This window comes from Aspergillus pseudoviridinutans, assembly GCF_018340605.1.
Source record: "Aspergillus pseudoviridinutans IFM 55266 DNA, scaffold_3, whole genome shotgun sequence".
NCBI classification, from domain to species: Eukaryota; Fungi; Ascomycota; class Eurotiomycetes; order Eurotiales; family Aspergillaceae; genus Aspergillus; species Aspergillus pseudoviridinutans.
Window position 1 is genome coordinate 557,409 of NW_025091283.1, and position 16,018 is coordinate 573,426.

A 16,018-nucleotide genomic window follows, 5' to 3' on the forward strand; every position below is an offset into this window, starting at 1 on the left:
TATCGAAAGGAGTCTTTCCCGGGTCTGGCTTTTAGTCATTTAGTTGATATCAGATTGAGCCCGAAAATTTGCGCATAGGAGGTTGTTTGTACTCGATTCTTTGGGAAAGAGTAGCAACATCTCCATATGACTATTCGTGTTCGGATCGTCGATCTGGCCATAGTTCGCAGTTGCAGGCGCTTCTTCATTTGATAGCGATGGAAAGTTTCGAGTCATGTCAGTTTCCTGATTCAATACGGGTGCCAAGGTGTCTCAACTATTCGCTTCGTGATGGCGTCTACCAAACGACTCGTCAACATCATTGTATGTTCACTTTCAGGCTGAAACATTCTTCGCTGTTTGTGATTATGTCAAAGCCGAAACAGAGCTAGTGTCCTTCCGCAGATTATCAAGTTCAGTGAGAGTCTGTCGACATGGAAGCTATGACAGTTGCTCCAACTCCCTGGTTTTGTCACGAGCAGTCATGCTTCGTATACGATAGCCGTGCACCATGGAAGTCTGGATTCTCTACAAAGCATATTGGCTGATATGACGTTGCTGCCTAACCTAGACCTCGTATAGCCATCCGTGGCGTTCTCGTCCTTCTTGGCCGTCGACACCTGTAATGAAACTCAGCAATCATATAAACCTCGCTGTCCTTGGTCCTACGATTCCCTACAAGCACTTAAACACAGATCAATAACCAGGAGACTAACTATCCCACTGGCAATTTCGAGTCCTCATCGACGTTCAGTCATCATGCCTTGCACTATCGATCATGTGGGCATCAGTGCCCCCAAAGATCAGTTCGAAAGCATTGTCGACTGGTACAAGAAGGCTCTGGCCCCGCTGAACTACAAGGAAATCATGCGCGTCCCAGGAGCTGTCGGATTGGGCTCCGATACTCCGGACTTCTGGATCGGAGAGACCGACGAGCAGACCCGGGGCGTCCATTTTGCTTTCGTAGCGCCTGGTGTGTTTTCCTTTTGTCCCCGGAGGGCGGCTGACTGATGATTAGACCATGCTACTGTGGACGCCTTTCACCAGGCTGCATTAGCGGCTGGGGGAAAGAACAATGGAGCTCCTGGAACTCGGTCGGAGTATCATCCAAAGTACTATGGGGCTTTCGTGTTGGATCCGCTGGGCAACAATGTGGAAGTGGTAGGTCAAGATCATCCCTGGTGGATATTGCTATAGTTATACAGTTACTAAAGTTTGACAGGTGGATCACCTGCACTAGAGATCATGTCTTAAAGCCGGACTTTCAATTGTGGTTATCTCGTCTGGCTCGTGGTCGGTTTCTTGATTGCCGCGGAGATGCGGCGGCGGATGATATCCATGTCGCCCACCTGAACCATAGTTAACTTGAACTACAAATGGCGACACACTAAAGCTCCTTACATACTTGGATCATACCTAGGCTAATATTCGTATCTGCATCTGTGTCTTGGCCCGCCCGTTGAAGTCAAGTGTTGACGTCATGAAACGCAGCGTTGCAACGGCAGAGACAACCGTCCAACCACACGGCACCACCACCCAGACTCGGGAGCAGAGAGGTTCGCCCATACAGCTTTCCATTCGGCCGGAACCGTCCTAATGGCCCGGCTTTGTATCATAGATGTTCCGTAGTCCTGGAATTGCTTGTCGCAAACTTCGATTCTGCGAAATCCAATTCTTTCCTCTCCTTCGCGACCGCAGGAGACATGCGGGATAACCTATCTCTCTCCCAGGCCATACGACCATGGTGACTGGCCGGAGTGAGGCAATTTTGGTGGTCGCAGCCATATTTCTTTGGCTTTCCTTGAGCGCAGGCAGTTTGAGATGTTTCGTTCGCTTTCGCTTGACTCACGCCGCGGGCCGCGATGACTACCTGATGGTAGCTGCGATGGTGAGTGTATGCGGTTCTGCAACAGGGCGTCGCTAAGTTGACTGGACATGCAGTTCTTCAATATCGGTTTCGGCACGAGTACTATACTCGGCGCGACGTTTGGCATGGGCAAGAAACTGGTTTACTTTGAGGAATCGATGGGGAGCTATCGCAACGCCATGCTGGTTTGTGATATGAATCTGGAGAAAACTCAAGCGCGGTGCTGACCGACCGCAGTGTTTCTGGCTTGGACAGCTCTTCTATGTGTTTACTTCTGTCATCGTGCGATTGTCAATCACCATCACCCTCATGCGTCTCACCGTTGACAACCTCCACCGGAGCATCCTCCTTGCCGCCACCGTGCTGTCCATTGTCGCCGGGACGATTTTCTTCTTCTTCACTGTCTTTCAATGCACACCAGTCGCATATTACTGGAACCGAATGACGGAAGAGGGCCACTGCATGGACTTCGACGTTCTTCTGGGGATCGTCTACATGTACAGTGCGGCCGCTGCGGTGTGCGACTTTACGATTGGACTGCTGCCCATCTTCATGATTGGGAGGCTAAAGATGGACCGACATACGAAGATGGCCGTCATTGGCATTCTGTCCATCGGATGCCTGTATGTTACTTCTCCTACTCGGACATGACAGAGGCTGACATTGCCCMAGTGCTAGCACCGCGGTCATTGTTCGTATCCCGTTTGTCCATCTGTCAAAAAGTAAAGAATTTCTATGTAAGAGCGGTCTGACCCTTAGTGGCACTAATCAGAGTGGCTGACTCCAGCAGACCAGACGACGCAGGTTGCCATATGGTCGAATATAGAGACGGGGCTGGGAATCACAGCAGGGAGTTTAATGACCGTGCGACCGTTTTTGCGGGCGATCGGATGGTTACATATAGACTAAAGTAGCTAGACAAGTCGAATGAACTCGGTTCCAGTACAGTAAGCGACACACTTCAAGCGAGTCAGCAGAAACCTGGTCAAAAAGTAAAAAGGAGCATGTCATTGATGGAAGCCAGCCMCATCCCCTCATGACCCCAGATTCCCCAGCCTGAACCATGGCACGGCCCACCACTTTCATCATTGGTTGCCGAGCTAATCTTGCTTTAAAACAACTCGAATGCACGAGTGATTGAAATAAGAGTTCTACTAGCATTAACTATGTGCAAGCACGTCCAATTCACCATCCATGAGGGAACGATCAGGTAGTCTATACCACGTCCAACCCCGGCTCGATGACATCCTAAACGATGTGGCCCCCTTCCCCTACACCCTCGGGGCGTTCATTGCCTTTCTCTCCGAGCACCAATGCCTAGAAACAGTCGAGTTCTTACTGGAGACCGAACGCTACCGACGGATCTACCACTGGCTCGAGCACAAAACCGAGACATGCGAGGCCGTCCGCAAGGCCCATCTCTCCGGTCTCTGGACACGATTGATCAACCAGTATATCCGGCCGCACAGCGAGCGCGAGATCAATATCCCCAGCGACATCCGACAGCAGCTGATGCAGCAGTTCCACAACCGAGGGGACGATCCTCCTCCGCCCGAAGTGCTCGATCGAGTCGTCAATAATATCAAGGAGCTCCTGCGGGGTTCCATCCTCATACCCTTCCTGCGGCGATCGTCCACGACTGCGCGCGTCCAGCCGCTCTCCATGCCGTCATTGAACGATTCTTTGCCAGAGGCAGCTGTGTCTTCGCCGAGCATCGCGGATGATATAAAAGTGAACAGATACCCGCGAGAGGATTATCCTTCCTATCGGGGGGACGGGGACTCAGCTCGTCGGTACGGAGTCTTTGGCGATCCGGCCTCGAGTTCTGCAGAGGACGACGGCGCGTATGCGAGTAGTGCGATGATGTCTTCGGCGTCGGACAGGTCGGATATACAAGACTTTGCCTTCAAAGGGAGTGGTGGGACGACCAATTCGCGTACGCGGGCGGTTCCCGACCGGCCTTCTCAAGGCGATCGGAAAGCTCACGGCTGGCGAAAGAGGTTCAAGGAGGGGTTGGTGAAGCATCTTCCGCGGTCATCGGATTGATCGAGTGTCTCGTGTATAAAAAGATGCGGAAAAGATACCCATGACGACTCTTTTGGCTTCTATGGCGTTAGTGGCGTTTTATTACACGCATATGTGGAGGCTTTAGAAGCTAGGTTTAATGCCATCTATTTTCTCCATTTTGGTATCATATTCAAGGGTTATAGGAACATGGATCTCAACCTCAAAACCGACTTGCATGGTAATCGCCGTGGTGACATCTAGTTCTCTATATCACAATCTATAGCAGGTCTAGTAGCATATCACAGCGACATCGCGGACCGCCGCAGCCTAGCATTTGGGAAGTTTTCCTAAACATCGTCAGCCATGTTCAAATACGAGCAAGAGGTAACTTACTGCTCGAGCAATTATCATCTGTAAAGTACCCATTGACGTAGCACGTCGTCCCCAGATAAGTTATTTGGTCCCAGGAGCTGCTCCCATTAGCATCCAGCTCGTCATAACCCAGTATCAAACCTACCAAACACCGTTGAAGCAATCGCCGTGCTTGTAGCACGCAAAGGTGAATTTCTCTCCCCTGGGAAACCCAAAGATCGCGCCCGCGTCTAAGCTCGCGCCGTACCGGCAGTTTACATAGTGATCGACATTGATGATCTCGCAGGTCTGCGCTGATGCGCGCTTCTCAAGGTCAAGCTCTCCATCCGCTTCGGGGTCCGCGACAGGGGCAGCGGCGGCCAGGAGGGGGAGAAAGGCAATTGCGAGACCGAGGAACTTCATTGTGGTTTTCGTGTTAACAGACGCTTGCTCTATCATCAGAGAAATTTGCTGAACACAATGATGTACTTATACATTGGAATTTTCATGCCCTCGTATTGCCCAGCCCACTTGCTCGTGTTCCTCGCTGGCTGCTGCTATTCATAGGCAGAAGCGCGATTTATCCGATGTTGCATTCTCGTATCCGGCCATTATTAGTAGCTTTAATATCCTCGGTTTCACATCAATAATAATGAGTTGGCTAATGGCAGCTGCAGAGTGCTTGTTTACTGATTCCTCGATGGACATTTATTTGATCAACTCTATATGCCACTATGGAAAATGTCCGAACAAGCTCATTGTAGCAACAATGATAGCATTCGAGGTCTTAGTCCTAATACAAAACTGCAAGGACAGTATAAAGCATTGAACATAGAAAATATGATGTCTAATAGATCTCCCTCTCGCCTACTGAGAACCAAGATAATGGAAAGTCTATATAGGAAACAAGCTGAGTGATGTTAGCAGATTATTGCAAATTCAGGAAAGACATGGCCAGATAGGAAAAGGACGTCCAGTTCCAATATCAGACAGTAGGCAGTTTGGAGTATCATAAAGCGAAACGTATTAGATTGGTAATTCCTGTCCCTTGAGCTACCTCCGAGTAGTTTTTCTTTTGCTTTAAACGAGTAGTATGATATGGGGGAGTTCGGGGTTCGTGGGGCTTCTTTCTGCGGAAACTGAGATGTACATGAGTAACAGGATTTAAGGTTCTATCCTGCTGAGATATGAACCACTAGCATTACAGCCAGGCTCATAGAGGCATTCATTTTAAACTCATGAGCTATGCACTGTCAAAGTGAATGACTTGTTCCAGCTCTTGTGGTAGGACGGGTCAAAAGGTAAATCTCATGTCTAGTGGATAGGCAGCGTGAGAAAGGTCGGTGGATTTCATCATAGACTAGATCCAGAGTGTCTAGAACTCTGATATGGATATATTGATCTAAGACAGCGCCTGCATAAGTCAGAAATCCTTCACACATCATTAACGGAGTCAGTATGTATAGTGACGTAGCTCGGAGATGTTGATTCTCTACTGGCAAGCTGAGCAGCGGGCTGACTAAACTTTGAGGTATCACGTGATCATACGACGGGAGGCATTCCAGGCGGCAGCGCACTCTGGTAAGCCTGTGATTGCTGCCCTGGACGAGAAACTATATAGACAGGGTCAAAGATCATACATCTCTATGACAACATGTGCCAAGGTGAGTAACCTTTTCACTATGCCAGTTGACAAGCTTTCCCAGTTGATCCTCTTACTATCATGGTATTGATTATATCATTGTGCACATGATCCACACCATCCTATTGATCGAGTTGGAGGGGCTATGGGTGGAGATGCAGTTAGTGCTTATCCCCCAGCAATAGGGATTGAGGACTCGTATTCTTGTAGGGAAATATATAATGCCGCTGTATCTATGGATATGAGACCCTACTGTGTAGACTGTGGGAACCATCTGCGGACACCCTTTTTGGCCTAGTGCTATGATGCCTGTATGCTGGCACCTATAAATAGAGAGGTACAGGATAAAGTACCTCTGCCCCTCAGCCACTTCCAAATTAACGACGACCTGTCCAAATGGCCGACGATATCGAAACTAGTTTCCAGGCCGCCATCGATGCTGGCAAAATCAACGGCGCCGTTATTTGCGCCACCGACACCGAGGGTCACTTTGTTTACAACAAGGCTCTGGGAGAGCGTACCTTGCTGTCCGGCGAAAAGCGCCCGCAGCAGCTCGACGATATCCTGTTCCTGGCCTCAGCAACCAAGCTGGTCACCACCATCGCTGCCCTGCAGTGCGTCGAGGATGGACTACTTACCCTGGATGGGGATCTAACGTCCGTCGCACCCGACCTGACCGCCAAGCAGGTCTTAACTGGCTTTTCCGATGACGGCGAAACTCCTATTCTCGAGCCCCCCGCTCGCCCCATCACGCTGGAGATGCTGCTTACCCATAGCTCTGGCCTCTGCTACTACATTTTAGCCCCGCACATCGCCCAGTGGCGCGAGAAGTTTGCACCTCCGCAGGAGGGTGAGCGCCTATCAGTCGAGGAGATGACCAGGCACCCGCTCGGCTTCCAGCCCGGCGCCGGCTTCATGTACGGCCCAGGGCTCGACTGGGCTGGCCGGGTGGTGGAGCGAGTGACGGGGCTCACACTCGGGGAACGCATGCAGCAGCGCATCTTCGGCCCCCTTGGCATCAACGACGCCCAATTCTACCCCGTCACGCGCGAAGACCTGCGCTCCCGCCTCGTCGACCTTAACCCCGACGATCCCGAAGCCCAAGGATTGGCGGTGATCGGCGGCAGCGGGGACATGAACAAGCGCAGCCGTGGCGACTTTGGCGGCCACGGCCTATTCATGTCGGGCACCAGCTACATCAAAATCCTTCACTCGCTGCTGGTCAATGACGGAAAGCTGCTCAAACCCGCGACCGTCGACGATCTGTTCCAGCATCACCTGACTCCCGAAGCGACGGCGGCGCATCAGGCCGCATTGGCATCTCCTATGGGCAGCTTTTTTCGCGTAGGGCTCGACGCCGGAACAAAACTGGGAAAAAGTCTGGGCGGCGTGCTCACCCTGCAGGATCTGGATGGCGGGTACGGCGAGCGGACACTGACTTGGGGCGGCGGACTGACCCTGACCTGGTTTATCGACCGCAAGAACGGGTTGTGTGGTATTGGCGCCATCCTAGCAAAGCTGCCGTTCGACAACGACCCTGTGATGGCGCTGAAGCAGACCTTCCGCCGCGACATTTACCGCAAGTATGCTGCGTTCAAGGGGCAGTAGGGTGTCATTTAAAATTATGCGCAACAAATAAATGAGTATAAATAGAAATTGAATAAAAAGATAAAATCGCATGATTTGTAGGGCGTTGTGGTCATAGAGTCATTACTCGAAGAGTCCATTGTTATTAAGCTTCGCAGCTCCCATGGTAGCTTCTGGTAGCCCAGATTTGCCCACAAAATACGATATCCGTTAGTCTGACCAGTTCGGTCCCGGAACTCACTGGAGCGGGGAAAACTCAACTTTTCTTCCTACCCGCCTCCCGCTCCTGGCTGGGGCTTATTCTGGGCCGTATATGGCCACTCTTCGTCGACATCGCTTCACAACCATGCCTACTGAATCAGAATCAGGAATTCAGTTGACAGAAGCAGAGGGCTCTAGCGCATCCGATGGCGACATAGGGTACATCAGGCGTGGCTTCAGCGAAGTACACGCTGTTAGGCAAGGTCTTTACCAGCGGCACATGCAGATGATTGCTCTTGCTGGCACAATTGGCACCGGTCTATTCCTCAGCTCTGGCCAAGCCCTTGTAATAGCGGGCCCACTGGGTGCATTCCTTGCCTATTCTATTGTTGGCCTTGGTGTTTCGAGCGTCGTCCTGACTGTGGGAGAGATGGGTGCGTTAGTACCGCTCAGCGGCGGTCTCGTTCGTTATGCGGAATACTTCTTCGACCCAGCCATGGCTTTTGCCAACGGATGGAATCAAGTTTACTTATATTCAATCACTCTCCCTGCTGAGATTGTGGCAGCCTCGGTTCTGATTGAATTCTGGATCACCGTCAACAACGCAATCTGGATTACTATCTTGAGCGCCCTGGTGATTGTCACTGCGCTGGTATTCGTCAGAATCTATGGAGAACTTGAGTTTTCATTCGCCATCTTGAAAATCCTGCTAATCGTTGGGGTGAACATCATGGCGCTGGTGATCACTTGCGGTGGTGGTCCCGATGGTCAATCCATTGGTTTCAGATACTGGAGAGACCCAGGGCCTTTTGTTCAGTATCTTGGGATCGAAGGTTCTCTTGGCCGGTTTCTTGGTTTCTGGTCAGCTCTAGAGAATGCAGTCTTTGCATACTCGGGAATCCAGAACATCACGATCCCGGCGGCGGAGACCAGGTTTCCACGACAATCCATACCAGAGGCAACCAGGCGCGTCTTGTGGCGCATCTTCCTCTTCTATGTCCTGTCAATTTTCATGATGGGCTTGGTTGTTCCTTCGAACGATCCTACTCTTCTTCAACTGACCGGAACGGCTTCTCAGTCCCCATTTGTTATCGCGGCTCGCCGGGCAGGGATCAAGGTCGCACCCTCAGTTATTAACGCTGCTATCCTGACCTCCGCCTGGTCCGCTGGCAATTCATATATCCTTTTTGCGTCCCGCATTCTCTACGGCATGGCGATGCATGGCCATGCTCCTGCAGTGTTCAAAAGGCTGAATCAGTTCTCTGTCCCTTATGTGGCTATTTGCTGCGTCGGGAGCTTCATGTTCTTGGGATATATGTCCCTCTCCCACTCAGCAACCATAGTCTTTCAATGGCTGCGCAACGTTGTAGCAGTTGCAACATTGGTGGACTGGGTCATCGTCTGCATCGTCTACCTGCGATTCTACTACGGTTGCAAGAAGCAAGGAGTCGACCGACACAAAGAGCTTCCATGGGCCGCGCCGTTCCAGCCCTACTTCACCTGGGCGGCCCTGACCTTGTTCACCCTCTTGCTTATCACTGGTGGCTACAGCACATTCATCCACGGCCACTGGGATACCGAAACCTTTGTCTCATCGTACGTCAACATCCCAATCGTCCTGGGTCTATATTTCGGCTATAAATACTGGAAGAAAACGCGCATTATCGCTTTGGAGAATATCCCACTGGTCGGTCTGATTCAGTTCTACCTGTCCCACGACGAGGCCGAACCGGAACCACAGCCTAGAAAGGGGTTCGCGAAGTTCAACATTCTTTGGTAGCTGCTTTCTGTGTAGTCGGTTATGATGTGGCGAAAGCTCATGTACCGTTACTAATGCCGAGCAGATGACAGGAGTGCATCTTGTACATACAGACTATTCCTTGGTATGTGGATTTTGAATGTAAATGTGGATATCTACAACAAGCGCTTTTAATAGATGATTCTGTACATCAGTTATGATCTATGATCCACTGGCCGATACACCATGAGCAAACGTCAATCCATTTCCCTGCTAGCTGCGGACAATATCCCGTCACTCCTCGTAACGACAGATCCATCCGACCAAGGCGAGAGCGCTCTGATAGAAACCATCAGTCATATCCTCTACTCAAGTTTGAAATAAGCATACCCGATTATTTAAATCTCGTTAAGCCACACCCGGACGGTGTCGACCCCTCTTCGCGCCGCAAGATGCCGAAGAACAGCCCGAACATTCCCTTCCACAATTTCAGTCTCCTGGGGGAAAATATCCGAAGGCTGCCATGTCACAAAGGCCTGAGTGATGGATCGCTCCCCACTCTGCAGGTAGAAGTCGGGAATCTTGGGGCGAAGACCCTGGTAGAGCGATGCTGCGAATTCCTCAAAGGAGGAGACGTTTTCGTCGACTAGGACCACCTCGTTGATGCGGGTCGCACCGGTGAGGTAGATGAGGATGGGGACGAGGCTATCGGTGGACATTTTGTGATTGTACGACAATATTCAGGTGTACTTGAAGGCATGAGGGAGGGATAGAGAGGCTCGCTGGAGATATATATACCCCATGTCCTTGGCATATGCTCCAGACGAGTCTGCCTTGCGGGAGGCTTGTAATAGTTGTCGTATTCGCCAATTTAGGTCTGTTAAAGGATGCGCTACGTGCGGAATACGAGGTCAAAAACGCGGTGTGTCCAGATATCTCTCGTATTCTGGGGACAAAGCTCGCCGTATATGCAAGCTAGTGACCTGCCATAATCACCTAGCTGTATCTAAGGTTAGATTATGCGAGTCCCAGCACAGAGAGCCTCAGGGGAACAGAGAGCCTCAGGGGAACACGAGAGAAAAACCGCGTTGCTTGGGTTGCGGTTTTAGGGTATCGCGCAAGGGCCTGGTGAGACATGATCTTATGGAATGAAGAGAATATTATGCCGTATCGTCCCCTATCGGATAGGTTTTTGCTTATTCTGAGTCTTCCGTGAGACTGCTCAGCTGTTGTATAGCTGGATGCAAATCCGGTGCAAATGTTTATACTTCTGACTTCTTTGAGACATGATTCCTACCTCAGGCCTGTTACTTTTGGGTCCATTTCTCTTTCTTTCAGCCTAGCAACACACTGCCGTAATATTTATTCTGTCCGCTGGGTCCAGCGAATATCGCCAGCCTCATCGCTATACATTCCGATTGTCGATTTTGTGGTTCCTTCGCCCCGCGGTCTACCCCAAGTGCTTCCTTTCCTGTTCTCTAATTTCAGCTTATGCCAATTATATCGCCTTTTGTACTAGTCATTTGTATTCAGGATACCATTAGGCACGCATTAGCTATTGTAGAAGATTGGCTATGAGTATTGAATCGCGTGGTGACGTTCTTGAAGCGTAGTGCAATCTGCCTAATGGGCAACTGGAGGGTTCACAGCCCCAATTTGCAGCATTATCCCAAACAAATCGGGCAAACCGGTCTCCTCAACAATCTTTCGAGCTGCAAATCGGTAAATGTTCACAGCCCGTGCCTGGATTTTCTTTCCGGAAGCCGGAACACCGAAGAATTCGCCTTCATGAGTTCCACGCAGAGTAAACTGCGCTACAACTCTGTCATCCTCGATGACTGTGTCGTCAAGTGTCCACTGGATATCTGGATAAGCGGAGCGCATCATGCCGAGAATTTGCATGTACCCAGCTAATCCTTTCAGAGGGGTATCCGAAAATGGAACATGGAACACGGCTGATTCCGAGACGACTTCTTGTCCTATGGTTTCATCGCCTGAATTGATGAACTCAACGAATCGGCCCATCTTCTGCAAAAGAGGACGAGACATTATGTTGCTTAAATGAGACATTAGTCCTTTCCATACAAAAGCTGACTTCGAAGATTGACTCACTTGTAGTGATTCTGTTCCGATAGAAAAGTGGGATGTGGTAGTTGATTCTCTTTGCCAAGCTCCTAGAGATTGAGAATCACCAAGTAGAAAGTATGCTTATAGAAAAAGCCTTGATGAGTTGATCTTGAATAGATGGTGCTTTGATCAAAATTCAATGGTCATGGGAATTTGAAGGCAGGAAGTGATAAGAATTTGCCCCTGTTGTTTCCTGATGCATGTCACATAGGAAATGAGGCATATTTATATCTTGAACTCATGTACTGAAAGAATAATGCATACATACATCTGCAAACCATATGTGATCCAGAGCTTTGTTTAGTATGTTTGTACAGTATTATGGGCGCAAGATTATACCAACTATAGAACGCATCCGATGAATCGGAATTTCCTGAAGCGGAATTCCCGACATCCGCCCTGGTGTGTGGTGTGTTTACATAGTTTGTTAGTGCAGGTTTTGCCTTTTTCCCTTAATGGTCCACCCAAGGATCTTTCTGATGAATCTGGATTTCCACATCCACTGCTGTTTGGTATGTTTACACAGTTTTATTAGAGCAGATTCCACCTTTTCGAGGTTATCCAACCCAGGATGCATCTGATGAATCAGGATTTCCGGCATCCACCTCGCTGTTTGGGATGTTTGCACAGTTTGAATCGCGCAAGATCCACTCAGGACTCTTAAGAAGATGTGGACGGAGGCCTATCCTAGTAATAACATCCTGAGTTTATAGCCACGATGTAAAATTAACGCATAGATAAAAGTAAAGGAGGCAATGGCTACTAAGCTTAAGTCCCCTGTTATTACTGGCGCAAAAGTCAATTTGTTATATTGTCGGTATAGGTGTTGGCATTTACCATGGTCTTCCCCTATAGTGTACGTTAGTTGTAAGGTTGGCCATTCAAGGTCCGAGGTCAACTGGTAAGAGGGGGGTGAGGGAGCAAGATAACTATATATTGCCTAAGCAAGGAGAACTAGCTGCTGAATTCTCAGCGACCTGCGGACTCTAAGTGGTTCTCAAAAGAATGCCTGTGCAATTTCTTGAGATAGCCAAAGATATTCCAAGCACACCTAATATATATATAACAGAGCTCTTAAAATGTGGTGGATAATTTTTCTAGCAGCAGACTGGTCTATGTTAAGCAGCTAGCAGACCACTGATGGGAAACCAGTACTACATGCAAATGCCTAGAATGCTACAATTCACTCTGCAGAATCTTTGACGGGAGGTGTAGGGTCCACTGAAAACAGTAAGTTGCATTGCCTAGGGTCAGAAACGCAAAACTCTATGATTCATAGAAGAACATATTTTGTCAGATATCTTCCGCTTGCAGCAATCTGTCATCTCTATTTCATATAATATTCTAAATTGTAGCTGAGGGTCGAGGGATATAATTAAACAGGTGCGGCTTGCCATTAAATAACAAACTCTACCTTAACGATATCTTCAAGTGAACAATCCTCTACTTTTCACACAATCTAGTCACCATGCAGGCTATTACACAGCTTCCTACCCATCCTCTTCCTTTGGAGAAGCCTTCGCCTTCCAAGATCATCACTGATAATGCTGGCAAAGATTCGTACACCTGGAAACTAACCGAAAGTGAGCGGTCCCACATAGCCGATATGCTTAATATCAAATGTCAGTCTTTCGCGATGATACTCAAATTAAACAATTACTAATAGATCGAAAGCCTCAATTTCCGTGCATGGTAATGTTATGAACCGCGAACGAGAGCAGTGTGGCAACTGTGGGAAGTACTCAGGCTTAGATGACCTGGTGCATAATGCCCTGTATGGTGGCATTCATAGCACTGAATTCATGACTGACGTTTTGGAAAATGGGCCAAAGGGACCTAGCCCGATGCACACTCTTATATGTTCCGGGTGTGGTAACTTTCATGAGGGAACATTTGGTTGGATAGATCGGCCTTGGAATTCATAGCCTTGCATTCATTCTGAGTTCAGGTATGGCCTACATTAACCAATACTGAATCGCACTGGATTTAGTTCCATTTACCACAATAATACTTTGCTTTAGGGCTGCAGGTCCATTACTATCTATTAGCACAGTTAGCTCTGCAGAATCCAATTCAGATTCTCTGTGTTGCCTTTATGTGCTCCAGTTTCCCTTGGGGAATTTCTGGGATATATGGGAGAAATATATGCGAGTAGCTAGAGAGCCCTACTGAAGAATAATCCAGTAATAATTCGGTAATATATAATATACCTAAGGACTGCACCTATCTAAGCCATGCTCTTGAAGCAATACCTTATTTGGCGAATTATGGTACTGTCTATTGTCAGTTCCATTTAGAATCCTAAGACATACTGCTTGGCATGACTAGGGTGCAGAAAGTGCTTATATCTGCTATGTGTAAATTTATATCATTGCATTCATTATTTAGAGGTGTCTTATTCAAAACTTTTACAGAGTAAGATCACAACCTGATTTGGAAATGACTGTACCCCTTCTTGGCTCAACGCCTATTGATTACTGAGGCTACCTGCCCAGAAACATGAGTAGATTCGCTGTCGCATGTCGGCTGTCATAAATGCCAGTATTAGTAAGGGCGACCTCATCTACGCAGTGACGGAATTGCCTTGAATCTTGATATACATTAAGCAGAACTGTTTCCCGTTATCCTGGGAATCTGTCAACTACTCGATCGTTGACTACGCAGACTGTCATAAGGAAATGCATTCTTACCTATTTGGTATAACTCTAGAATCGTTTGACCTCGTCATTAAGTTATAGTTAGCCAGCTAGCTGAAGCTTCCAGTTGCAAATCAGATTTCTTCAGAGGTTTATTTATCCGTTGATATGTTCTTTCTGGCTAAAGACGCCTTTTACATATTGTTTCAGTATTGAGATCCGCTAAAATCGGACTTTGACCGAACACACTCCCCTGGTGCCCCCACATTCATGGAAAAGGGATGGACCAACGAGACCCTGAAGAATTCATTTCTCTGCTGGAGCAAACTGTGCCAATAATTTATTCCTGCATTGCCGCTCTTTTCTCGTACAGTTATTGCTTATTATTAGGCCGAATTTGCAAGTAAAATATGCCTCCTAGACTTGGCCCCTACACTGGCAAGGTCTCTCGGCGATCCCATCGAAAATCTCGACTGGGGTGCCAGAACTGCAAAAGGCGCAGGGTGAAGGTTGGCCTCCTACACATCCAATAACAGCATGTACTAAAACATCTTGCTCTAGTGTGATGAGGTGAAGCCTAGTTGTGGCAACTGTCTGCGCCACTCCATTGACTGCGATTATACCTTAAATCCAGAAATAACTTCCACCCCATCCTCAGAGGGGGAAGTTACTCCAACCTCGCTCAACGACAGCTACACCTTCATTTCCTCGTCCCAGGCCAATTTCACTCCTCCAAGGAGAGGGCGTAGTTCACATCCTCTGTCAACACATCAGCATGATGAGCCAAGCCCCCAGCTGCATCAAGCGGTGGCCAAGAAGACTTTCCAATTCACAGCCACTGACATGGCCCTATTCCATCATTTCATCACATCAAAGGACTTGGCAGCCTCTAATAACCACATGCAAACCCAGCTGTCTCAACTAGGGTTCACCTTCCATTATGTTTTGCGTCTTCTTCTGGCGTTCTCAGGGTTTCACCTGGCACGCGATCCAGCTAACCATTCGTTCCTGGGCTCGAGAACTGACTTGTACGCCGTTGCTGAACGGCACTATGAAATGGCTGTTCGCGAGGTCACAGCCGCAATTCCACAACTAGACACAGCAACGAGTCCAGCACTTTATGCATCTTCAATATTCATATTTCTCTGCTCGCTTGCGAAAGGACCCCAGCAGGGGGAGTATCTAGCTTACCGCGACGACGGTGGTCCAGGCTGTTTGTCCTTATTCATGGGTCTGCGGTCGATTTTGGAGATGTGTAGGGCAACTCTCCCGGTCGACGTTTTGACCATTCATGCTGCCGATCCAGAAGATACGACTTCCCAGGCCGAGGAACCTCCCGTTCACCGTGAAGAACCGGTCCCCCAGGTATATCGAGATCACCTGGGACAAGTACGGCATCTGGTCTCAGCGACTTTCGCCGACAGCAGTGTCAGGTATACAGACTACTCCCAGGTTCTCGACCGACTCTGTCACTGCTACGATGTCGTATTTGGCGGCGCCTCCCAGCTGCCAGAGTCTCAACTCTGGCACCAAATGTTCGGTTGGTTATATACCCTGCCGGATCTCTTTTTAGCAGATGTACAACAACGCAGGCCCGTTGCCTTGGTTGTGTTTGCCTTTTTCACGGTTTTGCTGAAGCGACTGGATCTGGCGTGGTTTATCCGTGGGTGGGCGGACCATATCATGAATGGCATTTTTAGCAGCCTTGATGAGTATCATCAAGGATATGTCCAGTGGACTATGCAGCAAATAGGTCGACAGTCCGACAGTTTACCTTTATCGAGGATTGAAGTCCCTTGATAGAGTTGTCGATTGCCCCGCTATTGCATAATAATCCAGGAATTAGTGTTCTGTCTCAAGCCTGCCAGGTGAAATACGCATGG

At 48.9% G+C, this 16,018-nt stretch overlaps 9 protein-coding genes across 9 annotated transcripts; 6 read left to right on the forward strand and 3 right to left on the reverse strand.

The window, feature by feature from the left end:
* Window positions 1-738: 738 nt before the first annotated feature.
* Asppvi_003917 (uncharacterized protein) lies at window positions 739-1,219 on the forward strand (the record flags this gene model as incomplete). Its single annotated transcript, XM_043299874.1, has 3 exons — window positions 739-952; window positions 998-1,140; window positions 1,202-1,219. 3 exons carry the CDS (start codon window positions 739-741, stop codon window positions 1,217-1,219), a joined length of 375 nt encoding a protein of 124 aa, XP_043155809.1.
* Window positions 1,220-1,720: 501 nt separating this feature from the next.
* On the forward strand, window positions 1,721-3,892 carry Asppvi_003918 (regulator of G-protein signaling domain-containing protein; the record flags this gene model as incomplete). Its single annotated transcript, XM_043299875.1, has 4 exons — window positions 1,721-1,867; window positions 1,921-2,031; window positions 2,084-2,469; window positions 3,022-3,892. 4 exons carry the CDS (start codon window positions 1,721-1,723, stop codon window positions 3,890-3,892), a joined length of 1,515 nt encoding a protein of 504 aa, XP_043155810.1.
* Window positions 3,893-4,180: 288 nt separating this feature from the next.
* Asppvi_003919 (putative MBL2-like secreted peptide) lies at window positions 4,181-4,627 on the reverse strand (the record flags this gene model as incomplete). The annotated part of the gene is made up of 3 exons (XM_043299876.1): window positions 4,181-4,200; window positions 4,247-4,323; window positions 4,371-4,627. 3 exons carry the CDS (start codon window positions 4,625-4,627, stop codon window positions 4,181-4,183), a joined length of 354 nt encoding a protein of 117 aa, XP_043155811.1.
* A 1,615-nt stretch (window positions 4,628-6,242) lies between these two features.
* On the forward strand, window positions 6,243-7,454 carry Asppvi_003920 (serine hydrolase domain-containing protein; the record flags this gene model as incomplete). Its single annotated transcript, XM_043299877.1, has 1 exon — window positions 6,243-7,454. The coding sequence occupies one exon, from the start codon at window positions 6,243-6,245 to the stop codon at window positions 7,452-7,454; it is 1,212 nt and encodes a 403-aa protein (XP_043155812.1).
* A 325-nt stretch (window positions 7,455-7,779) lies between these two features.
* Asppvi_003921 (putative amino acid permease) lies at window positions 7,780-9,414 on the forward strand (the record flags this gene model as incomplete). The annotated part of the gene is made up of 1 exon (XM_043299878.1): window positions 7,780-9,414. One exon carries the CDS (start codon window positions 7,780-7,782, stop codon window positions 9,412-9,414), a length of 1,635 nt encoding a protein of 544 aa, XP_043155813.1.
* A 356-nt stretch (window positions 9,415-9,770) lies between these two features.
* Window positions 9,771-10,091, reverse strand: Asppvi_003922 (uncharacterized protein; the record flags this gene model as incomplete). The annotated part of the gene is made up of 1 exon (XM_043299879.1): window positions 9,771-10,091. One exon carries the CDS (start codon window positions 10,089-10,091, stop codon window positions 9,771-9,773), a length of 321 nt encoding a protein of 106 aa, XP_043155814.1.
* A 904-nt stretch (window positions 10,092-10,995) lies between these two features.
* Window positions 10,996-11,421, reverse strand: Asppvi_003923 (ester cyclase; the record flags this gene model as incomplete). Its single annotated transcript, XM_043299880.1, has 1 exon — window positions 10,996-11,421. One exon carries the CDS (start codon window positions 11,419-11,421, stop codon window positions 10,996-10,998), a length of 426 nt encoding a protein of 141 aa, XP_043155815.1.
* Window positions 11,422-12,967: 1,546 nt separating this feature from the next.
* Asppvi_003924 (uncharacterized protein) lies at window positions 12,968-13,203 on the forward strand (the record flags this gene model as incomplete). The annotated part of the gene is made up of 2 exons (XM_043299881.1): window positions 12,968-13,121; window positions 13,166-13,203. 2 exons carry the CDS (start codon window positions 12,968-12,970, stop codon window positions 13,201-13,203), a joined length of 192 nt encoding a protein of 63 aa, XP_043155816.1.
* A 1,342-nt stretch (window positions 13,204-14,545) lies between these two features.
* Asppvi_003925 (Zn(II)2Cys6 transcription factor domain-containing protein) lies at window positions 14,546-15,935 on the forward strand (the record flags this gene model as incomplete). Its single annotated transcript, XM_043299882.1, has 2 exons — window positions 14,546-14,644; window positions 14,697-15,935. 2 exons carry the CDS (start codon window positions 14,546-14,548, stop codon window positions 15,933-15,935), a joined length of 1,338 nt encoding a protein of 445 aa, XP_043155817.1.
* Window positions 15,936-16,018: the final 83 nt, after the last annotated feature.